Source organism: Dermacentor silvarum, chromosome 11, assembly GCF_013339745.2.
Source record: "Dermacentor silvarum isolate Dsil-2018 chromosome 11, BIME_Dsil_1.4, whole genome shotgun sequence".
Taxonomy (NCBI): domain Eukaryota; kingdom Metazoa; phylum Arthropoda; class Arachnida; order Ixodida; family Ixodidae; genus Dermacentor; species Dermacentor silvarum.
Genome location: NC_051164.1, coordinates 24,930,959 through 24,956,439, shown reverse-complemented (window position 1 = coordinate 24,956,439; position 25,481 = coordinate 24,930,959). Strand labels below are relative to the sequence as shown.

Below are 25,481 nucleotides of genomic sequence, written 5' to 3'. Positions count from 1 at the left end.
CAAATTTCCATTTTTACAGTTTGCCTCAAATGTGAAGTTTTGACAAAAAGGAACACTATTTAAAAATCAAAATAAAAAAAAACCATTGTTAATTTTTCTCAAAATTTCTTAAACAGCTGTCCACAGACACTGGAAAAAGAACATTAAAAAACATCTTGCATTATTTTGTTTTTAATGACAATATATGTGGTAGAAATGAGAGCTTCACCGGGATGCAGCAAGGTGCTTAGAAATAGGGACATCGGGGTAAAAAGAACGTCCATTAGCCCCTGACTTGCCTAAACTTGGCCATGATTGCGACACAAGGGTAATTTTACCCTTATGGTTAATACTTATGCATAAATTACCGTTTAGTACAATACTCATTCTTTTGAATGTGAGTAAAGATACGTCAACTGAGCAACCTTTACATGACGCATTTTATTGAACAAGTGTGCGTAGCTTGCAACACAGATAATTGCAGATTTAACGGTGGACTACCTGTGCATGTACCCAAGTAACAAAATTTACGGCAGGTAAAAGTCTCTAAAAATGTCGTACTCACCATGGCTCCGTCGGAAACGTCATTATACAGTATAGACTAAGATACAGTGGTGGTGGGGGGGTGTTGGTTAGGGCTGATTTAGCTGGCAGATAGTGCCAGCGGTTGCTCTCTTCTACCGCCTCTTTAAACAGTGGGTTGAACAGGTGGTAAAAGAGGCGCGACACTTCCTCTCTCAGAAACTTGTGTGTTTTGGAAAACATTACCTGTTCCGCACACTCTTACGGAAATTGTCTTCTGTGCTAAGCCTCAAGTAGAGCGTTTATGTTTTTATTGAAGTAGTGGCCGGCACAGATGAACTGTTTCGCATTAACAGGGAGGGAGGGGGGGGGGGGGGTGTTCGCGCAACTAGTTCTTACTCTATGAAACAGCGTATAGCTATGCGTGACAGATTCCTTAAACCACTCCTGGATGGTGAGGCGATATTCAAAGTGCTGAGAAGTCTTTATATAAGGGGTGATTTATTGGCACTCTTAATGTAATCTGCTGCATCATTGGCTGCAAGTCCAACATGTAGTGGTATCCACTGAAACTTCAGAATGAAATGCCTATTGCTGAGCTCCTTAGCTAACATCAATGACTGTCGGCTGAACTTGCTGCCATACAATGCACGGGATAATTGTTGGAGCACCGCTGGCAAATCTGAAAGGATGATAGCGTGCTGTGAACGCGTCCTCAATTTACGAAGCGCTGCAGTAATGGCGGCTCTTTCAACATTTTCCATAAGACCAACTGATCCAGAGGGCCAGATCACGTAGATCTAATGGAGCGAATCTAATAAAGCTTGCTCTTAAGAGGAAGCTTTAGCTCGGGCCCAACTCCGATGCCGCCTATTCAAATACATGTAAAACGCAGAAACGATTTTCTGAGATAACCACTGGGCCGATTTTACTTAAATTTGTTGCACATGAGAGAGAAAGGTAAATTCTAGTGACTGTCGGACACAAAATGTCGATTTCTGGCCTGCATTATTTAACTAGAATTTTCAAGCATTGGTAAGTATGAAAAAAAATAGAAGCACGAAGTTTACAAATTCGTAGCTCTGCACCTATATAAAAGATATCACAGTCCTGTGAAGGGCATCTGTTAGAGCATTCAAAGCAGAAAAGATTGATATGCCAATTTATTTCTTACGTGAATTTGTTACATTGTTTACAAGGATTTTGCACAAGTTCTCCACACAAAATAGTAGTCTATTTTAAAGCCATGTAGAATATAGCAATTTTGTATGCTTTAGATTTACTATTCGGTGCAGTTTACAAGATTGTGATATGATGTTTCATTGCTGAGTTAGAGTTGTAAATTTGATAGTTTCGTTTTCTGAAGCTCTGCTATTTTGTCAATTTCATTAAACAGTTGACGACTTAAATAAGAAAATCGCAACCAACAGCCACTAGAGTTTCACTTTTCTTTTAACTGCAACAAACGTCATCAAATGTGGTGCAGTGGTTGCCGAGAAAAACGAATTCTCGTTTTACATGTATTTAGATAGGAGCACCCAAGCTAAAGCTTCCTCTTAAGGCGGCGGCCACACCACCAGCAACTTTCAACATATTTAGCATTACCACTGTTTGCCACCGCCTCCCACGGACCCACACATTCTACTACACTCTACCAACTCGTTCAAAAGAGACGATTTTTAGAAGAGCATTATCTGAAAGCACTAACAAAATATGGGCGCGAATGATGGCCCAGTAGCACAATTTACGTCAGAAAGTTAGGCATTCGAGAACTGCGTGTTTGCCATCATAATACTAGTTTACCAAAACTTCCCTTTTTTCGCAATCATGGCCAAGTTTAGGCAAGTCAGAGGCTAATGGACGTTCTTTTTACCCCGATGTCCCTATTTCTTAGCACCTTGCTGCATCCCGGCGAAGCTCTCATTTCTACCACATATATTGTCATTAAAAACAAAATAATGCAAGATGTTTTTTAATGTTCTTTTTCCAGTGTCTGTGGACAGCTGTTTACGAAATTTTGAGAAAAATTAACGATGGTGTTTTTTTTTATTTTGATTTTTAAATAGTGTTCATTTTCGTTATAACTTCACATTTGAGGCAAATTGTAAAAATGGAAATTTGTGATACAGCAAGAATATTCAGCACAATCGTTAAATAGGTTAAGGTCTCATAGCCCACTAAATTTCAAAAGGCTACATGCATTAGTTTAGTAGATAAAAATTCGTAAATATAGCAAATTTCGAAAAGTGTTGCAAATTAACAATTTTTTCTAAAACACTCCCGTTTCGCACAGAAGCCTCAAACAACGCTTGCTGACTCTTCTTTACGTATACGTTTTACACAAGAAAATGCATTCTTTGTAGCCGTAATATTTTGTATTTCACATTGTTTTGAACTTGCGAGAATGCCCGGTGCATGAAAATGGCGCCTGCCACCTGAAGAATTTCGATATTTTTTTTCTCCTAAAGTATCCATTTGTCAAAGAAGGCAAGTTCACTTTCGTACTACCGAGTGATATGTGCGCAAAATATAAAATATTGAATGAAATCTAAAATATGAATTTTTGGACCCGCATTCATCTCTCGTGGAATCACCCAGTCTCTGGTGCAGTCAGTGAGGCATTGTTTTCCTTTGGTAGAATCGACCATGTTACTGAATGAAGTCTCTCAGCAGCCTTCTGAATCATATTTCATTGACAATGGCTATGGAGGTTAGGAGAGCCACTGATAGGCAGCAATGCAGCTGCTAGGTGCTTTCCAGCCTGTACTTTTGTATGATGCCTCACTTCTGCAGGCTCAATGCAGAAGTGAGGTCTGTGCCAGCCCAAGTGGCCTAGTGAACACAGCTCGTGATGAGCTTCTCTTTATGAAGGTGTGGTATGATAGGTATTGTTACGAGATATCGTGGCATTACAATAATAGAGTCGGCGTGCGATGTGCTAAGCGCGGGTCCGAGGTGCCGATGTGCGAAATGCATGGTCGCGGGTGCGAGGAATAGACGCTCAACGAGCAAAGTCGCGCAGTCCGAGGTGCCGACGTGCGAAATGCCTGGTCGCAGGTCCAAAGATTAGACGCTCAGTGAGCTCAATCGCACAGTCCGAGGTGCCGACGTGCGAAATGCCTAGCCGGAGGTCAAAGGAATAGACGCTTGAGGTGTCGACACTCGATGAGCGATGTGCCGACGCGCGAAGTGCCTAGCCGCGTGTCCGAGGAGTCGACACTCGATGAACAACGTGCCGACACGCGAAATGTGTAGCCGCAGGCTCGAGGAGTCGAGGCTCGATGTGCTTAGTCGCGCAGTCAGAGGCACCGATGCACGAAATGCTTAGGCAAGGATCCAAGAAGTCCGCACGCGATGTGCTTGATTGCAGAGTCGGAGACGCCTACGCGCAAAAGGCTTAGCCGCGTGTCCGAGGATTCCATGCCCAAAGTTTGGTCGCGAAGTCCGCGTCGCCGATGCTCGGAATGCTTAGCCGTGGGTCTGAGACGTCCACAAAAAGCGGGATCGGCCACGCTACTTCGATGTACACATAGCGCCCGTTTTAACACTTGTCGAGATTACGGAAACTGTCGAGAGCTCGCGAGGAGACCGCAACAAGCGGGGCACACGACACCGTCGCAGAGCGAGCACCGGACCAATGACGAACCGCGCTGGAGTCACGTGGTGGGTGCGGCCCAAGCGGTGGCTCCGGCACAACCTTCAATCATTTGCTTTTTGTGTGCTTGTTTCTGTATGGAGGAGATAGCTAAAGCGGCAAATTTGAAGACGGAGAAATGCGCTTTCCAACGAGACCAAGATGGCAGCGCTCGGCTGCGCCATTCCGGAGATATCGTTGCTTGAAAAACGCAGTTTTTCCCCGATTTCCGCGAGATTTTTCGGCACCTTGGCTGATACGATTTTTTAGAGCACTTCTACTTGGTGATGATATTTCAGAATCAGATAGAATAAGAGTTACAGAAACTGAAAATGTCATTTTCAAAAAATCTATTTTTTAGCCATTTTTTACGATGCGAAAGCCACGTCCCCCCTTAATCCTTTCAGACGTTGAGTACACAATCGTGTACACCAAGATAGTGTATCAATAGTAGGAGCACTCATAAAAGTAATGATATTTAAAATGTGTCGCATATATTTTGAAAAACATATGATTGAAACTGTGCTGCAATTTTGGATACCATGTGCAAAATGTTTAGTAAAATGAGTGGGAAGGCAGACGGTTGGGTGTATTTGCTCGGGGTCAGTACGTTTTTGTATGTAGTGGATCCACTTCTTTTATTGTTTTTCACAATGCCATCTACCAGACATTATTTTCAAGTGGCTGGATAAGTGTTTTTCAAGATTTTGAATACACCAAATAGTTGATGTTATCATGTCTGATGTTCCTGTTCGGAGTTTCAGCGTGGAGTCCACATTCTGTAAACTTGACAAAACTCACTAAAGAATTTTAAATTCTTAAACTTTTCTGCACCTGTAGATTTTCTATGATTCTGAAGATGCAAGAAATGTGGTGAAAGTAAGTTTTCAATCAACAGGATAAACTGGCGTCTGAAAGGGTTAAAGAAAGCCCGCGAAATGCAAGAACAAGTGCGTGATCGCGCCGGTATTGCAGTGCCCCCAGACGACCGACCAGTGAAGGACATTGTTTACATGCTTTTTTTTAGACTCACTCGCGTGCCCTGTCGCAATCGGGCGCACAGAGCAAGTGGTGGTGATGAAGGTGCGTGGCGCTTCGAGGTGACATGGCATAAACATATAATTCGCTCCACTTGTGGAATGAAGCCCGAACACACAAGGCAAAAAAAAAAAAAAAAAAATACAGAAGTTTGGGCTTGAGTAAATGTTGAGGGCAGAACTCTTTAATCGGGAGGAACATGCAATTGTCATGTTCTTCTATTCGTTCGCGATACTACGAGAGTTGCTGGCGCGTACCTTGCAGCCACCGGAAAAGCCAAGCCCGTCCCGGAACTGTTGTACAGACATGCGGATTTAGTTTCTTGATCGGTCATCAGGGAGCGGCTGAAATAATGGTGCTATGACGCGCTTGCTCTTGTATTTCGTGGGCTTTCTTTAAAGGCAATTACAAGAAGCTCCATCAATGGTACTTATTTGCACACTTCAGTCAGCCATTTCTAAATGTGATCTATAACTTCATATTGGCACTTTCTTGGTGAAGCCAATATTTAAAAAGTTAAGTAATTAGTTTATACTAATTAATTGACTTTGCAAAACGAGAAAAAAAAAATACCGTGGACTAGGACACACGATCCTCAACACCAGTGAGTTGGTTTGAGCCTCCTAGCACGCTCCTTCGTTTCTAAAACATTGGCTACATTTAGCTGGGACACCTTGTATACGGTATATCAGAGACTGCATTCTTCCACAGTGCAAGAGAGATGACATCTGTGGGCGACAAATAAGTTAGCTTTATTGCGTTCAATATGGCCTTGGAGAAGCAAATAAATTACAACTTTTCATCGTGTCGAGAAACTGTCTGAACCGTGCAGAGGTCTCAGATAAGCATGTCTTATATTTCAAATTATCAATATATCGAACTATTATGTGATCTCCTTCGAGTTCAATATATCCGGGATTGACTATAATTACTGTGCACGCTCCCCAACCTGACAACCATTGCTTCGAGAGCCCAAAGAATGCAGTAAAGGATACGAGTGCTTGCTGGAACGAGTCAAAACAAATGCACCCTGCACCATCGGCCCTTACCCGTTGTCACATTTGCAAAGCCAAGGCTTTCCCGGTTAGCATGGCCCACACTATGGCTAATATTCACGCCAGCAAATATGCATAATATTTAGCTTTTTGCGTGGTGTAACTTCTGGAAGTTGGGAACTGGGAGCAAGAAGCATATTTCGTATATTTCCGATTATTTTTTTTACTAAGCACTTATACTAAAAATAGCAAATTATTACTTTCATTCATGCTTCTTGTGGTGCTTCTTTGAAGTTTCTCATACGAGTTCTCCAAAGCTCACTTCTGAGCAATTATTTCTGCTTCACTTCCAATTCAAAACACCAACCGATCATCAGGATACAATTTAACGTATCATGGTATACGCTGCGCAATGAGTAGTACACGTTGACATGAAATGTTAAAACATAAATGCACTGAAAATGAGCACGTTTATAGCGGCAAGGAACGAGTTAAGGAAATAAAGTGAAAGTGAAATTGTAGCCAACGTTTGTGTCACCAGCGTCGGTGACACACTTGGGCTGGACGGATGGCACAAGGGCAACTTGCCAGCTCCCCGCCGTTATGCAGATGTTTATATGCTCTAGTGCGAGGAAACTACCATATTTTGGAAGCCAGCATCCATGCCATGCCCCGTGGTTTCACACTTACCGTGAAAATCTATTATTCTATTAATTATTTATTTTATTTCAATGTTTTCATCATTTTTGCGGTCACCTTCGAGTTACAAGGTGGTACAAGTGAAGTTCCGCCATTTCACAACACACTGCGGCTCTAACTTTGGACACAACATACTTCGAATACAGCAAACCTTGTTTACTGGATTATTATGGTCCATTGTAATAAGCGTCAACTGTATTTAGTCAGTTCACCAATTTATCACAAGTCGGCATTGCCGTGAGGTCTAGAAGCCTGTTGGACCACGGGATCCCATGTTGTAACTCATCCTGAGCACAACAGTACCATGCCCAAGTCTGAGCAAAAGGATTACAGCACTAATTTTGTGCACGGACAGGCTGCCATGACTATGTCACCACTAATTTCAGCGTGTGCACGAGAAAAATTTTGATCCTCACCTGTATTCGAGGCATGATGATATCTGCGACACGCTCTTCTCGCAGCAGCTCATCTATGAACTCGTCCATGTGGACGATTGTGTATCCTGCATAACAAAAGACACTTCTTAAAGAAACACCAATAAAAATGTCCATAAGAGGATTGATAGATTGGACTCTTAATATGGCAAACATGTCATGCCACGACAGAGTTTTCACTGAAACCTAAGGTTTGGTAACCCCGGAAATAACATAAATGGAAAGAGCTGATGATGTCATCATGAAAAAAATAATTTGCTCATGATGACAACTCGCCACAGTGGCTTAGCGGCTAAGGTGTCGTGCTGCTAAGCACGAGGTGGCGGGATCAAATCCCGATCGCGGCGGCCACATTTCAATGGCGGCGAAATATGAACACCCATGTGCCGTGCATTGAGGGCACGTTAAAGGATCCCTGGTGGTCAAAATCGACCCGGACTCCCCCACTACGGCTTGCCTCATAGTCAAATCGTGGTTTTGGGCACGTAAAACCCCAGAATTCATTCATTCATCATGATGCCAGAGACTGGTGACAACAGAAGTTAGAAACAATTTAACTATTGAATTTTATGCAGAATCACATCTGCAATAAAGTATTTATAAAAATAAAGTTTTACAAACAATCCAAAAATGAACATGTGCAATTGCAGAAAATTCGCGAGTTAACTCGTCATCGGCAGTTAAGGAGTTAAGTGGCTGATAAAAAAAAACATGAAAAGAATACCATGATATACGTGATGCCATACAATGACATCACTCCCAGGTACAGACCGGTCAGTAATTGGGAAATGTGTTGCCAAGTCGCCAGCCTTCAAAGAGCAGATATCTAATGTGAACCCACCTGGCAGCGACCGGCCAAATTAGATGTATCACGCCAGCGACATGAGGAGAGTCGAAAACTTGTCCCGTGTACAGTTGAGTGCGCCGAGCGTGACGCATAGCAGCGCAGAAATCAGCTGCTGTCACAGCACATGCGCACAAGGTAGGAAGCGAGCGGGTGCTTTTTTGCTTGCCAAAGGTGCAAACACCACGCACGCGCAAGTGTAGTGCACACAAATTGTAGGCCAACATACTACTGGCCAGCCACTGGAATGTGGTGCATTCTGGTCAAGCGGCCCTGGCATGAGACAGGACAAGTTCTGTGCTCACGGAGGTGGTGTCAGAGCTCACCCAATGCCACCGGTCCTGCTGGCTATGCTGTGACGTTAAGGTGTAGATGGTTCACTTTCAACAGAAGAAGCATAAGCACACCGAGTGTTACGCCGGACTATACTACTTGCACATTAAAGGGCCCCTAAACCACCTCAGATATTTTTTGAATATTTCAAGTAAACATGTACATCGAGTTCAGAATGCCGTGACGATCAACGATGAAAAACGCTGCAGCGCTATGCGCCGCGGGTGCGCCACAAAATAAAAAAAACAATGCCGTCCTCCTCCCCTCGCCTTTCCGGTATCCCCAGCGGTCGTCATGATGTCAGCAGGGTGAATCTGGTGATGTCAGCCTCGAGGACGATGCCCATTGGTCGAACAAGAACCTACGACTTCCGGTTTGTCTGCTAGCAGGTACGTGCGCTCCCTGCTCTTCCTTGTCGTGTTGCTCGCTTGTGCGCCCTTGCAAATCGGTAATTACAGACCGCAACGCAAGTGCCAAATAGCTCGCGTTCCAACACAGTCTGATCAGCTGCACAAACAGTCTGATCAGCTGCACGAACAGAGTGTGACAGTGTTGGCCTTTCTAGACGAGCGCGCAACACAGGGTCTATAGCGGCACGCTTCGCATGAACACGGGCTGGCACTGCAGCAACAGCGGGTAGCCAAGAAGCGCTGAGTCCACGTCCCCGTTATCGGCCCGGTAACTCGCCGCATGCCGTTTGCCATTTCGCGGGCCGCTGTTTGACGGCGGTTTTGCTCGCGAACGACGAGATTTCCTTGCCGTGGAGAGGTTCAGATCGGAGTTCGGGACCCATTTGTGAGGTAGCCTCACCGCCACCGATTGCTCGACGGCGCCAATATCGTCGCTAGGCCTTTTCCAGCTCACTTCAAAGCTTAAACGGACGGCGCTTCGGAATGAATTATCGACGCTCACAAGCCGCAATATTTTTCTACCGTTGTTATCGCTCTTCGCAATAATTGTACACGAAGAAGAAAACACGCTTATATTAGCGGCACCGTCGGCTGCAATGCGAGCACAGCCGAGCCGGTCATCTCCCGTTGGTAGCCGTGCACGGCATCTGAGCTCGACAAGTATCGGAGCTCTCGAGTTCATGTTTAACGTTTGACAGTGGATATCGTTCTTCATAAAATGTACAATTTACATTTACAGACTGGTGGCGGCGAGTGCTTCAAAGTAGAGCTCTTTTAGATCAAGTACAGGCCGTCCCAGTGGCGCACCGATGGGGGGGGGGGGGGGGGGGGGGGGGGGTTGGAACCCCCCCCCCCTGAGGCCGACTTAACCCCCCCTTTTGTTTAACCCCTTTTCTTTCCTTGCGCATTTGAGTACTGCAACTAAGATGCGAGTAGCGCAATCGTCTCCACACTCGCAAAAAGCGCATTTTTGGACAATTTCTCGTGAAGAAATTGGAATCAGCTGCTGTTTAGATGGTATTGTCAACCCCCCCCCCCCCCCCTGGCAGAGATCCTGGGTGCGCTACTGGGCCGTCCAGAAGGCCCACGACACGGCGGTAAGGTTAAACATTACTGTCCCGTGGAAGCCACCTGCGTCACCCTAAGGGTTGATCTTCAGGACTTGAATAAAGTTTATCAACCATACCATATCTAGGGAAAATTATTTTGCTTGGAACAGAAGCTGAAGCCGATGTTTTCGTCGCCGGTGGCGGAAGCGCGCAGCTTCGCAGTCGTCGGTTGACCCGTTGATTGTGCTTCGGGGAGTGCGCCGGCCGAACTACCGTCTACTTTGGACACCCTTCGCGCGGCAGACGTTCTAGGGCACGGGAGGCCGGTTCGCCATCGCTATATTTGCCACTAGCTTGGACATGCCTTAACCAGAAGTGGGAGGTGTTTTGAGAAGTGTGTTGGCGATGACGTATATCACGTGACATTTGGAGCAGCACTCGGCAAGGAGGAGAGACCAGCCGACGAGGAGAGTAGCGAAGGAAAGAGCGAAACGAGCGAGGGCCGTTTTTCAATCATCAAACGCATGTAACTCCGCTATTACGGCGCCATTTTGAAAAATTCTCGCGGCTACGTGTTCGTTGTAGACTCGTGCTCAACTGCAACACCACAACTAAATTTCGATCTCTTGGTGGTTTAGGGGCCCTTTAAGAGGGCCGCGCTGCTAGGGCGTTCCAGGAAGATATGGACTACTGGCCTTGCGTGCAACCTATCATGATGCTGTGAGTGGCACACCAGTGACATCGACCAGAGGAACCTCCTCTGTCATTTATTACATTCCATGTGCAACTGCTGCATTTTGGCTCAATGCTCTGGCTTTCAATGCATGTGCACATGGCATTCTCAAATTACTGAGTATATTTTTTTCAGGTGTTGACTATATAAGAATAGTATTGCTAGGACAATGAACAAACTTTAGAGCGCAGCCCCACTCATGCGGCGAGCGGCGGCGTAACCACGTGAACGAGCACGGCGAAAGATGAAAGAGAAAATGTGGAGCTCAGCAGGGGATGAAACACGTGAGACCTAAACTGAAGAGGTGGGTGCAGTGGAACCATGAGGCAAAAAGTGGAGGAGGAGGGTATGGCGAAAGGGTCAGAAGAAAAGCGTAGTGCAGCAAAGATGGCTATGAGAAGGCAATAGAGTAGTGTACATAGCCTGGGAGGTACTGTCGGCGGCAGCTGCCGTGAATTACGGCCACGCGTCACCCACGCAATGGCTCTCGCGATCTGCAGATTAGCGAGACAGTCGCGCCACACTTTGCTCCGTTTGCAACATGCCGCACAAGACACATTGTCCATGCCAGCCAATATATATCGCGAAATGAAAACATGTATAGAGCTGTGCTCAAATTTCACATTAGGGAGTACTGTAATTATCAGTGAATTTTTACAGCAAAGCTGTCTATGACTAGCGTTCTATGCATTTTTCGTGTCCGTCAACAGATCTGCATGTGCAACAACTCGTCTCCCGAATTCGACACAATATCGCTTCATTCTACGCAAAAGCTTATACGTCTCATCATTTGGATATGCATTTTCAGTAGATTAGTTACCAATAGGCACCATTTTCAAAATCAGTACTCTCATTCTTTCTTCTTCTTTCTGGGGTTTTACGTGCCAAAACCAGTTCTGATTATGAGGCACGCCGTAGTGGAGGGCTCCGGATTAACTTTGTCAGTAGACTCTCAGGTAGATAATAAGGGGTTCTGGAAGATTTGCAGCTGTGCGACTGTCATAAGTAAAGGGACAACACGCGAAAGAAGAACGACGACGACGAAGAGCAGGCGCAGTGTTCCAAACAGCACGAGCACTCGAGCCGTGTGACCCGAGCCGTGATCAAGGAAAAAGGCAGCGCTGAGCTGGCATTGTCTGCATGGCTCCGTTCTGAGGTCACCTCGCCAGCACCGCACTGGCGATGGGAGCAGCAGGTGTTCGGCTCCAGAGGCCGTGAAACTAGCAGTCCAAGGTGTGGCCGTTTACAGTCCCCGGCGCAGCTCGTTGTCAGTTGAGCGAGGCATCGAAAGGAAGTGGCGGCCCAACCCATCGCTAGGCCTAACCTGCCAAGCCGCACTGCCACGTCATCGACGACTCTGGACGAGACGTGACTTGGACAAAGAATCCACAAGAGCCGACGTCAAAAACGTGAGAACATTCCACTGATGCAGCGACGCACCCAGAGAGGCAAAAGTTGTCAGACTGCGGGAAGTGTTTAGGACTAAGACTGGTTATAACAGCATAACTGGCTGTTAGTGTGTATGATTTGAACTCAGCACTGCTGCATTCCATTCGGCATGGATGCCCAGTAGCCAGACTTCATCATTATAACTGACAATGTGTCATGGGGGCATTGTAATAAACGGGTTATTTCCCCATAGAAAACATACAAAAGTCGACGGTGCAGCAGCTTCTCGTCGTTATAACCAATACACTGTTAAAACCGGTATTGTTATAAATGGGGTCAACTGTATCTATATTTGAGTCGATTAGAAAATTTCGCCATCCAAAGACCCCTAGTAAGCAGCCATTAAATAGCATGTAAGCAGACGACACGCACACCAGGTAGTTAATGGACACGACATAAGTTGCCTTGAGGTTTCTCAGGGTGCTACAGGTAGCCCTGGGCGTCACCTAATCTCGGAGGTCATGCCAAGGAGCTGCAGATTCAGGATCATGCATCCCTTCAAGCGAGTGGTAATGGCAGCATTTTTTTTTAATATCAAAAATGTCTATATTTGCTGGATATTCGTGACACATTCACCCGTATTTAAAACAGAAAATGTTGCGCGGATGCTGCTTTACACCTACGCTACTGAAACTGGATTCAAGATGCAAGAGTCCCCGATTTTTTTTGCAGCTCCCTTTTAACATCGCAAAGCTAGAATAGGGGCTATGAGAGACATTGTAGTGGACAGCTTCAGACAATGATCATCTACGGTTCTTTGATGTGCACTTAACGCTCAGCCCGTGAGTGCTATTACGTGCAGCCCCCAACTCAATTCAGCAATCCACAACTGGGAATTAAGCCCACAAACTCCTGCTGAGCAACAAAATACCAGAACTACTCAGTCACCACTGGGGGGCTTTTTGCATTAAATTACACATACTTTGTTGATAAACTTAGTCTGTTCTCACTGATCACCAGTGGCTCGTGGCAGTCTGGTGACTGCAGCCTTCTACATGTAGGAGTTCACTTACCACCATCCCGATTCTGGCGCCGGAGCTGGCGGTAGTCGTTGTACAGGGGCTCCAAGTACTTGTAACAGTCCAGTGAGCTGCCCACTAGGCGCATGTAGTTGGCACCCAGGGCACGCACATACCTGCAGCAACGGCCGTGCGATGACAAGGGTGCAGTTCACATGCTTCTCTGAAGGGACACTAAAGACCAACACTGAATCAAATTATACTGGTAAAGCACTTCTTCATAACTCTTATCTTTGTTAATCTGGCATAAATTACAGGAAGAAACGAAGGCCAAACTCCCATTTCTTGAATTCTGTGCCAGTACCTCTGCATCAGCACGTCAGTGCAGTGTAACAAATTTCAAGTTATCTTCTTGTACTCTGGTCATTTCGGCGAAGTGAAAGTTACTGAAACTTCTTACGTTGAGTCTTGTTTTTTCAAAATGAAATATGTCTTTTTCACTATTTAAGAATAGTTAAGTTCACCTGACGCTGCCGAAAATTGTGACGTCACGGCAAGCTATTGCGGGAACTTTCAGGTTGCCATTGCCACTTGTCTTTCATCTTTGTGTCGCTTCCGGCTTACTAAACCTCATCTGACGGTTAAAGTGAACGTACCAGTACTTCAGAAGCCTAACTTAGTAATGCAGCTGAACATTATATAGCACTTTAGTGTCTCTTTAAAGAGGTATCAAAGAAACCAGTAATCACGGGCAAAAGGTAGAAAGGCTAACCAGCCTTTCTAGCTTTTGCCCGTGATTACTGGTTTCTGATTACTGGTCCAAGACACATAATCCGACAAAGTGCACATGACACAATACAAGTGCAGAACAAGCTAGTTGACAGCAATCTCGCTTGAATAAATAAATTTTAAAAAGAGAGAGAGAGAAAGTTTCATCGCATCAGTAGAGGTTAGCCTAGTGATAGGCCTGCCATGCTACTCCAAAAGATATGACCACATGAACCAAGAAAAGAATTAATGAATGACCAACATTTTCCTTTGGCAAAGCAACAGGCGACAGCAATATTCTAGAGTTATTAACAAAAGATTAACATTTTTAAGCTACCAAATGAACAACTGTGTTAGTTTTTACAAGTGCTGAAGAGTTAAGGGGCTGAGCTATGGGTACCCTGTGCTACATTCCTAGTCAGTCACTTTCAAGGACATCACTTCCAGTGGAAGCTCGTTGGCTAAGCCAGCAGGCAGAATGGTTGTTGCTCCAGTGAAGAATTGCAACCGATGCAATATCACGCTAAAGTGAGAGCACCTCCAAACGCGATTGACTGAAAATATGGCTGACGAATTATTCCATGACAAAAAAAATGCCATCCGCACTCAAACGCTGTTTCCCTTCTAAGCAGTGAACAAGGCTGGAATAGAATAGTCTTGCAGGATATGACTGGTGGCCGACATCACTACATTTACACGGGAAGGTGAAGTGGCGAGCCAAGCGGCTTATAGCCCGGCCGGGAAGAAAGCACACGTTTTCTTCGATTGTGGCTTACAAGCCGAGCTTCCAAAACTCGCAGCAGTATTATTTACGCGTGACTATGACCCATGGTAATGATGATGACACTACAGATGGCACTGCCCCAGCAGAGATGATGTCCAAATTAAGGTAATAAAGTGGCTAGACGGGAGTGTAGATGCGGGAAAAATGGGTCCATAGGCAACCTAGGTCGTGAACAAAATGAACACTGGATGAGGCTACGAAATCTCAGGTGGAGGGCTCTGAAATCTGCACAGAGGGTGAGGGGCGCGACATATAGAGGCGGTTGGTGTTTGCTCTTCAAAATCACAGAGTGCCTGTGGATTTCGGAACATGTCACACAAGGAAGTGCATAGAAGTCTCAGGCAGAGTGGTTGTTGAGTGTGGGCTTAGTCAACCCACGGGCAAATTGCATGTACAGCTTGACGTGATAGACTGAACTGAATCACACTTTTTTATTTTTATTTACAGATACTGTCGGTCCACATCAGGACCAAGACAGGAGTGGTAACAGTACATCAACATACAGCAAGCAGTCAACGGAACAATAGAATACAGCGATACAGTGATATACGCCCTATTGTTGAAAATATTCGGACACAAGTGCAGAAAACTGCTCACGAGTCCCTGCGTTTACAATGTTTGCAGGGAGACAATTCCAGTCACGTGCTGTCGAAAGGAAGAATGAGTATTTGTAGCAATTCTTGTGAAATCTATTTTCCTTAACGTGCCTACTATGTTTATTTCGCACTATGCGGGTCTTAGATTCATTTATGTAGCGAGACTTATCAACAAGTAGCAGCTCATTAATGATTAAATAGAAAAAGCTAAGTCGTTTCTCCTTCCTCCTGACATTAAGTAGGGGCAGGTTTGCCCTCGCGTAAAGTGGTGTTACGGCGTCTTGCCGACGGTATCGTGAATAAATAAACCGCAATGCACGTCTTTGAACTTGCTCTAGTTTTGACACTGAATCTTTCAAATACGGATCCCACACTTCACATGCATATTCTAATATTGGGCGCACGAGCACTTTATAAGCAGTCAGTTTCGTGGCTGGAGAAGCCAGTTTAAGGACACGTCGAATATAACCTAATCTCTGGTTGGCTTTCCCTACTACTTTTTTAATGTGTGGTGTCCAGCTAAGGTCAGATGTTATTAAAATTCCGAGATATTTGTACTCTGTTACGCGATGAAGTGGTTCGCCTTGTAGAGTGTATGTGAATGACAGAGGTTCATGTTTGTGTGTGATGGTCATACATACTGTCTTTGCTGGGTTAAGAGACATCTGCCACATGTCGCACCATTGTTGAACTTTTCCTAAGAAGTTATTTAAGAGTATCTGGTCACTAATAGATTTCACCTCTGTATATATGACACAGTCATCTGCGAATAACCTCGCTGTAACTGTGGCCGATTCTTCGATCAGGTCGTTAATGTATACCAGGAACAACACAGGCCAAGAACTGAACCTTGAGGCACCCCTGATTTTACATCACAGACCCCGGACCTATTTTCATCAATACTGACGAACTGTCGGCGATCAGTAAGAAAGTCTTCCACCCATTTGACTACATCTGTATCTCCTAAAATAGCCTTTAATTTAATTAACAGTTTTCTATGATTAACCTTATCAAAGGCCTTCTTGAAGTCGAGAAAGATCAGATCTATTTGTCCCTTGCCATCAATAACTTTACTAAAATCGTGAACACTTTCTAGTAATTGTGTAACGGTTGACAAGCCCTCGCGAAACCCATGTTGATAGTTACTAAGAAGTTTGTTCTGTGACAAAAACAGCCGGATGTACTTAGAAACAATATGTTCTAACACTTTACAGCAGCCTGACGTTAGCGCAATGGGCCTATAATTGGCAGTAGACGTGGTGTCACCGTCTTTAAATACGGGTATAACTTTACTCATTTTCCATTCTTCAGGAAGTGTACCTGACCGTAGTGACTTCGTGAAGATAATGAAGAGGTACTTCGCAGTCCATTCAGCATACCTCTTTAAAAACAAATTTGGTATCTCATCAGGACCTGCCGATTTCTTTGTATTTAGGTTCAGCAGCAAATTTAATACTCCTTCATATGTTAACCGCAATTCCTCTGCAACTGGAAGCTGTTGGTGTACCTCAAATTTTGACTGCTTTCCATCATCATTGGTGAAGACACTAGCAAAAAAGTCATTGAAGGCATCTGCTATATCACATTTATCCTCAATAGGTCCCTGTTCTGTGCATATTTTAGTGACTGCCTTCTTAGTTGGAGCCAGGTGCCTCCAAAACTTTTGAGGTGATTCGCGTAGAAATGTATCCATAGTGACACCATAATACTTGTCCTTAGATTCCTTCATCATTAATTTTAACTGTTTACTTAAGTTTGACATGTCATCATGAACAGCGGAATCGCGTGTACGCTTATAAAGTGCCCTACGCCTTGCCACTTTTCTTTTCAGTTGTGTGATCTCTCTCGTAATCCATGGGCTGTGCACCCGTTTTGATTTACATTTGAGAGGAACATAGCGGCTTATACATTTGTGAACCGTTCTCTTAAAGTTTAACCACAACTCATCGATATGCGCAGATTCATCTTGACTAAATTTTTCAAACTTCTCAAAACAAAAGGCCAGTTCATCTATTATTGAAGTATCATCAGCTTCGTTGAACTGTCTGTAATATGAAACATGTCTAGGGACCCTTGAAAAGGAACCTATATTTAAAGACAGTCTTACAATCGAGTGATCCGAGATCCCGGGCAGAATATCAACTCTATAGTATCTCGATACAATGCTATGGCTTAAAAAGAAGAGGTCAAGAACAGATTTGCTATTACCGCAGACCCTAGTAAAGTCCCGTACTACTTGTGTAAGCCCATGTGAAAAGCACATATCTATAATTGCTGCGCCTGCATCACGGTCTCGCGTACCCGTTTCCATTTCGTCCCATTCAACGTCTGGAACATTAAAATCCCCCGCTATGATAACCTTTTTGTTCTGAACGCGTAAGTCATGCAGTTTCTTATTCAGTGCATCAATACTGGCGGCAGTACTTCCCGGAGCGCGATATACGCACCCCACAATCAAGTCGGGGCGGCCAAGAATTTTGCAACATATTGCTTCAATGTCAGACGGTTTGTAAAGGACCGTGTATTTGAGGCTGCATTCCAGAAAGATGGCAACGCCCCCACCCCTGCTACTGCGGTCATTTCTGATCACGTTATATCCCGGAGGGCATATTTCACAATCTCGGACGCCGTCATGTAGCCACGTTTCTGTTACAAATACAATATCTGGGTGATGCTCAAAGAAAACGTGCTCCAGGTCTAAAGCCTTATTAACAAGGCTACGGGCATTGACGTTCAGTAGCCGAAGCTTGCCTGGATGCGCATGTCAGTCATTTAAGGAAGCAGTGGTTTTTGCAGCTGTATTAGACGGGCTGTCAGTCACCCGATAGCGTTGGTTTGTGGCTTCATCCCATGCGTACATCACTCCGTTTATCTTCATTTTATCATACAGAAGTGCAACCTTCTCTTTTCTTTTTCTGTTTTCTAATGCGCTGTTCCACAGGCATTGTCTTTTCCTTCTTACATCATGCGAAAAGTCCTCATTGATGAAAATATTCGTGCCCTTGAGCTTATTGCGATTGCGTAGTACGTCCTTTTTTTCTGTGAGGCTTCCCAGGCGCACAATGATTGGTCTTGGTCCGTTTGAAGAAGGTTTTCCAATTCGATGTATACGTTCGACACTTGTAACTGATAGATTCAGTTTTCCCTGCAGAATTCCCACTACAACCTCCTGCTTCAAAGTTTGCTCTGTCTCATTCTGCGCATCTGGAATGCCTCTGATTACAATATTATTACTTCTACTGTGATTCTCTATTTGGTCAACCTTTTTTATCAGTTTCGCCACAGTGGATCGCAGAGTTAATAGTTCTGTTTCAGTCACCTCTACCCTTTTTACCAGTGCAGGTATCTGGGACAAAGCCATTTCGGCCCTAACAATTTTTTGTTTCATTTCTGCTATTTCTGCTTTGATTTCCCTTTGCCCCTCTATCAGCTGCAAGAGCAGCTCCTGCGTTTCAGGGCCAGGGTTTGTTTCCACGTCTCCACTACACGCTAGTAACAACAATATGACCTCCCAACAATCGGCAACAAGTACACTGATTGCCTGTGGGCTCGGCAGCACTACAAGACAACGACAGTCATCTCGAATAGAGTCAGAGTAACGTTTCGCACCAACCTGTGCAAACAGCAAGACAGGGTTTAGCACATTTACAAATTACTTCAGCACATTTACAAATTTAGGTTGTTATGATGTACGGGTGTCATAAGGTAGGGTGAGGCCCAAATAGAACAAAGAAAAACAAATGCTTCACCAGTACAAATTTCTAAGGTTCAATTTTACGTTATTTTTTAGATGGATGCAAATATTCAAATACAAATCTAATAGTCAGTGCAATTCAATCTAATTAAATTTAGGAATTATTGATTACACATTGCCAAACATTAGATTGTGTTCTAATGCAGGTGAGAAGAACACGTATTGGATCACCGAGGAAGAAAGACAGAGGCAAGTGGAGGCTGCGCCGAGTGATTCTGTTGCAGGACAGCTGTGGGTGGCTGTTGCACGGAGGCACCAGTTCCTGAGATGACATGCGAGGAAGCACATTCTTGCCAATATTTTCCTGTCATTCAATAAACATGCCTCACTTTTAGGCAGCCTATGAATCTGTTGCCTCAATTTAGGGGGAGCAATTTATTTTTCGGGCAGTCTCACCACATGATCCTTTCTTCTTTCTGGGATTTTACATGCCAAAACCAGTTCCGATTATGAGGCATGCCGTAGTGGAGGGCTCCAGATTAATTTTGACCACCTGGGGTTCTTTAACGTGCACTACAACGCAAGCACACGGGTGTTTTTGCATTTCGTCTATATCGAAAGGCGGCTGCCACGGCCGGGATTCGATCCCGCGATCTTGTGCTCAGCAGCGCAATGCCTTAGCTGACAGCCATCACGGCGGGTGTTTCACATGATTCAACGAACACCGAAATATATGCAAGTCTGGTGGCATGCTGTTCCTTTGTCTCATCACTGTCGCTGTCATGGTGCACCAGATAACTGAAACCGGCTGTTTATCATTTACGAGTTCCTCAGTTAATCCAATATTAAGCTGTGAATTGCATGTCGTATGTGTGCCAAATAATGTCGTATGTGTGCCAAATAATCAAAAAGTTTTTTTTTTTTTTGTTTATGCCAAAGAGACTCCAAACAAACTTTATCAAATAAATTCCATTCACATGCCCTTCCTGAACTAATTCAGAAATTGGTGCACCTTACTTCCACCAGTGCAACACAGCACCCCCCCCCCCCCCCCCCAATCTCCAAATCGTCATTCATTTCACCTGGTGCAGGCTTTGCCCAGAACGAGTTCACAGCATTCCATGAAGTTGGAGAGGCAGTGCAAGGCTTTTGCAGAAGGTGCCTGTCTGGTTCTGAACAAGCAGGGAACTGGCACGGAACTAAAATTAACTAGTTCACGAAGTGCAGAGGGAATTAAATGGACCTGATATTTCACTTCATTAAGATATGAGAAAACATTCTACATTTAATTTGAAAATGTCATTATTGAAGCACCCCTACACATTTTCAAATTCTCTGGAGTATTTTTTCCTTTAAACGAATGCTAAGGTAAGATAGATTGATATATTATACTTATGGGAAAATAAACAGATCATTCTTACAAGTGAAGGCTCATTATGCAAAAAAAGAAAGCAAAAAACTGAACACAAGTGGCAAAGCACTGGTTTAGTAGGATTTCTTCCATTTTTGCATTAGTTTTGCAATTGTGGAAGAAAAACCTGCATTGTGTTTATGGTGCTTTTTTTTTCCTCACAGAACCACTGTTCTAATTTGTTTCTCTGGAGCTAAAATGAAATGACGTACGACAGATTTGTGCATTTTGAGGTCACCAACTGTATGTTCGACTGGTAGCCTTTGAGGACTCAAGAGCACTCTCGCGGTGTGGTCTACATTTGGCTGGTAGAAATCGAGCACTAGGAACACATTTGCCAGGTTCATTTTGTTGGTTCATTGTGAGAGCTCTGAGGTGCTCTCATTTTCAAGAAGGGTGCACGACAGAGATCTGACAGCCTCTGTCACATGGCTTCTCCGATTCATCTGGGAACAACTGAATGTTTGGCCTGGCCAGCCTTTCTGCCGCTTCCATTTCGAGATGGCTTCACATTGCTACAAACCTAGTTGGGAGCATGATAAGAACCAATGGAATGTACAGTCGGCCGAAAACGTATACAGACCGCACCAGCGTGTGCCAAATGGCTGAGAAGTCAGCAGCCGTTGAAAACAGCACTAAGATAGATGTGTCTTTAGTTATTCAGCACCATGTCTATTTCCTTGCTAGGCTCAAGGCGTCGCTAGTTTTCCCTTTCACACTTAACGCGCTCTTTGGCAGCTGCGGTGGCGTGCTTCTGTCTTGAGAGCAGTATCATTGGGACTGATGTTGCCAATACCAGCCGAGTGCCGCTGCTGATGCACCATTTTATGCCGCTGGGCTGCATGCTTCGCATGAGAACGAGGAGGTAGAAGAATGTCGTGCGGCACAAGAAAATCGACACGACACCGAAAAAACACACTCATTTGGGGCAGGTATGGGACTACTAGGTGGCACGGAGAGGCAGTTTGGCATGTCCTCATGTGGTCCGTAAGCTTTTGCAGTCAACTGTACCATAACTCGAGCTGCAAGTACGACCTATATTACAAAATGTTCGGTTTTTCTTTCTCACTTGCAGGGCGAGGAGGCAGGCGAGACTTGCTCACAAACATGGTAAACACCATCAGACTTATTATTTTTCTGCAGATGGTCCGCACTGCTGTTGTTTCCATGTAAAAACGCAGTCCGCGGAGCTTGTGTAGCATGGCCTGTTTCAGGTGAGGATGTGTTTTTTGCACATGTGTGTAATAAAGCACAGGTCTTACACGTAAGGTGTTGAACGCATTCACAAAATGCATAGCATTTGTTATTATGCAGTATCTAATGTATCCATAGCACACCGCAGGTGAAAAGGAAGAATGCCAATGGCTGATAATTAGAGAAGCCCTTTATATGGGTGTCACACAGTGCACTTTCAAACACGATCATGATCGATCGGGATCAAATTTCTCTAGAAAAGGAACCAATCACGATCGAAAGTGCACCGTGTGACCCCCATATTAGTTATGAAAATCTGCAAACCTAGACTGTTAACAGCATGCATTATGCAATAGTGTTATCAGTAGTTAATAGCATATTATATATCATGCATTCCCAGCTCTTCAGGGGGAAACAGAATATACTGGGAGTGGGAGAACAAAAGTCTGCACGGCAGGGATCTTGTTGAATGTATTGTCCCAGTATTTTCTGTCTCCCCCGAAGAGCTGGGAATGCATCATATATCAGAACTCCAACAAGCGCAACTCACTGCCATAGGTTCATACCACTGTATGCTCTGCTGCTTTAATTCTGCGCAACTAATCCATATCCTAGGAGGAAATTATTCACGGGCACAAGCAGCACAATCTAAAAATCGGAATCCAGAGCTCTCAGAGATCAGCGACAACGCGGTGGCTTGTGTTAAACAGTTCTGCGGTCTGCACACTAATAATGAATGACCAGGCATCGCTAGAATACATACAAAACTGCTGGCACAAAATGTTGTATAAGTAGTGTCAACTATGGCTACTATGGCACTACCCAAACTCGGGGGAGCGTCAGTACGATAAACGCAAGTTTTATGAAACGAGTGTTGGGACTATACTACAGCTCGAAGCCTGTACTGCCAACATCTCGATCACATGAAGACTTTGTGACCTAAGCATGCACCGTACAGCCAGAAAACGAAACCTCCTATCCAGAAACACGCTTGCACAACCACGGGGCCCTTGATCACAAACATTGAAACACTCTCAGTGCACTTCAAGTGTGCCGTCGGCGGCACTTCAATCAAACGAACTCGGCGCGAGACACCGCAAACTCTGCGGCGAGCGGCGTCAGCCTTACTTGAACTCATCCTGGCGGATGAACTCCACAACGATGTCCTTCTCGGGTTGGATCTGCAGCATTTTGAGTAGCAAGCAGAGGAACGGAGCCGGCTTCACGTTGCCGCCGTAAACACCACCGATGAACCGCAACTCCATCGCCTTGTCGACCAGCAGTTCGGCTGCAAGCGCCGAAACGTGAGTTGTACAAAGTCGCGCATTAACCAAGCCGAACAAGTATACCTGTCAGGGCGAAACATTCTTCTTTCCAGTATCGGGAATCGTAGATGCGCGACCTGATGATCTTCTCCACCAAATACTGTGGGTTTGTACCGCGCACCGATTGCGCGTCTTTCACCGTGCGGTTCGCCATTTTGTTTGGCGTGCGTTGTGTTTCGACGATTATCCGCTATGCTACCGGCGCGCTGTACTCTCTAGCGATGCAACTAATGACCATAGCGATTCTTGTTTTTGTGCTTCTAATCGCTTTTGGCGGGTGGACTACGCAAAAGCATGGCCTTTGGGACAGTGGCGCACCGACGGGGGAGGGGGGTTCGGGGGTTGTAACACCCCCCCTGAGGCCGAGTTAACCCCCCCCCCCCCCTTTTGTTTAACCGCTTGTCTTGCCTTGCGCCTTTGAGTACTGCAACTAAGATTTAAGACGTGCAATCGTCTGCACACTAGAGCACTGCACGGGCTCGGGCTTACCCGAAAGCCCGGGCCCGGCCCGGCCCGTGGGCCGGGCCGGGCCGGGTAGAGGAGTTTTTTCACGGGCTCGGGCCGGGCTCGGGCACGGCGTGTGCTTTTTGACCCGGGCCCGGGCCCGGCTCGGGTTTTTTGACGCGGGCCCGGGCCGGGCTCGGGCTTTCTGCGAGTTGTTCTCGGGCTTCTCAACTCTGAAAAACATGTAATTTTCGGTCATGGGCCGGGTTCGGGCCGGTTTCGAGTCGGGCTCGGGCCGGGCTCGGGCTTAAGGTAAAGGGGTGGCGGGCCAAATAAGATTATTTCCGGGCCCGGGCCGGGCCCGGGTCTCGCCATAAAAGTTTTGATCGGGCTCGGGCGGGCCGCCCAATGTAAAAACGGGCCCGGGCCGGGCCCGGGCCGCAAAAATCGGCCCGTGCAGTGCTCTACTGCACACTCGCAAACTCGCCCAAAAAGCGCATTTTGAAACTCGCCCCCGCTGGCAGAGATCCTGGGTGCGCTACTGCTTTGGGGTTTGTTTTTCTTACCTTGAAGGAGCTGCCACTGAGTTATCCGATGTGGTAGATGCACAGAGATATAAAAGTTAAACTATCTGGCTCCATGTAGTACACCTTCCAGAAACCCTTGGGTTTAAAGTGGACGGAAGCATCAACCGGTCAGCAGTTGAGATAAGCAAGACACGTTTACAGTATTGGTGGAAAAAAAGCAGGGAAGAGATTGATACGACCTGATTTGATCTCTTAGTCAGAAGTAGAGGTACCTGATTAAATCGAGCAGGCTAGGTGACTATTTGTCACCGCCCGTTTCAAAGGGGAAACCATTGAATTGTCATCATCATCATGTGCGCGGTGGTTTCGCGCCAGTTGTGCCTTAGCGCAGGTATCAAAATTGATAACTAACATCACTGATAGGTTATACCATCAATAACATCACATGCTCGTCAGTTACGCCACGATTAACGATAATAAAATCACGTGCGGCGCATACCCGCATTGAATATTCGCGTACGAGCCAAAGACAAGAAAGAAAGAAGGAAAGAAATAATGAAAAATGTGGTTGATCCCTCTTATATAGGAATCGGTATAGAACACGAAAGTGAAACGTGTCTTCACAGAAGTAGTGTAATGTTTATTGCACATTGATATATAATGTCTATTGGTGTTTTGTGGCTAAAGCGCCCTTAGGCGTTGATGCACCCACGCTGACGCCTGGTGGCACGTCTCCTCCATCACGACTACCAACGTCGATGACCATGAGCAACCGTCGTGCATATGGAAGCTGCACTACGCTGCACACGCTAGCACAACGCGAAAGACGAAGCACGTAACTGACACACTAATACAACGCGCAAGACAAAGCACGTAACTGAATCGTCACCGAGTCAAATCAGCGCGTACAGCGCGTCGTAATTGCAGCCTCCGCGATCAACTTCAGAAACATTTTCAGAGCTAATTGCGGAGGCCACGCTCCGCTGTGCTGAGTACGGTGAACGCCACTACCAACGCCACCTAGCAACGCCACCTAGGTGGCGTTGGTAGTGCTTCTTGATGCCAGCGTCCCTTCGAATGCTGGCATCGAGGCGTCGTAGTGGTGAGACCACCGAAGCGTTCACTGTCGGTGCGCGTTAGTGTCATAATGCAGTACTTCTCTTTTCTGCTCGTAGGCGGCGGCACCGCCCCGAACAAGAGCGCGGGTACACGGAGGAGTGTTAGATATATAAGGCGCGTCTGTGTAGCTCTCTGCAAATGCGTTTGTGGCGCAATGGGTTAAACGCTCGGCGATCTATCGTCGCGGACCGAGAGGTCGTGGGTTCGATTCCCAAATTTTGCATGTTTGTGGAACTTTTTCTTCTGGTTTCTTTCTTTGTATTATGTTCTATGACGTATTTCCGTGACGGAAATACGTCAGTGAATCTTGGTGGACCCCGGCATAAAACACTTTCGTGTTAAAAAGAGAAAGAAAGAAGGAAGGAAGGTAAAGAAGGAAATCACATGTGGCTGATACCCGCGTTGGATATGTGGATATGAGCCGCCAAGAGCAGGAGCGGGAGGGAGAGAAAGTAAACATTTTATTAGAAAAAAAAATGGTAGTAAGGGTGTGGTAGGGACCCCTAGTCCGAGGTCCCTAGAATGATCTTAGCGACGGCCG

At 45.5% G+C, this 25,481-nt stretch overlaps 1 protein-coding gene across 1 annotated transcript; it reads right to left on the bottom strand.

Annotated features, from left to right (window-relative positions):
• Window positions 1–7,232: 7,232 nt before the first annotated feature.
• Window positions 7,233–23,033, bottom strand: LOC119432467 (pre-mRNA-splicing factor 38A-like). The gene is made up of 4 exons (XM_037699630.2): window positions 22,875–23,033; window positions 22,654–22,813; window positions 13,133–13,254; window positions 7,233–7,369 (listed from the first exon to the last, which is right to left on the bottom strand). The coding sequence occupies exons 1-4, from the start codon at window positions 23,002–23,004 to the stop codon at window positions 7,233–7,235; spliced, it is 549 nt and encodes a 182-aa protein (XP_037555558.1). The 5' UTR covers window positions 23,005–23,033.
• Between the last annotated feature and the right edge of the window lie 2,448 nt (window positions 23,034–25,481).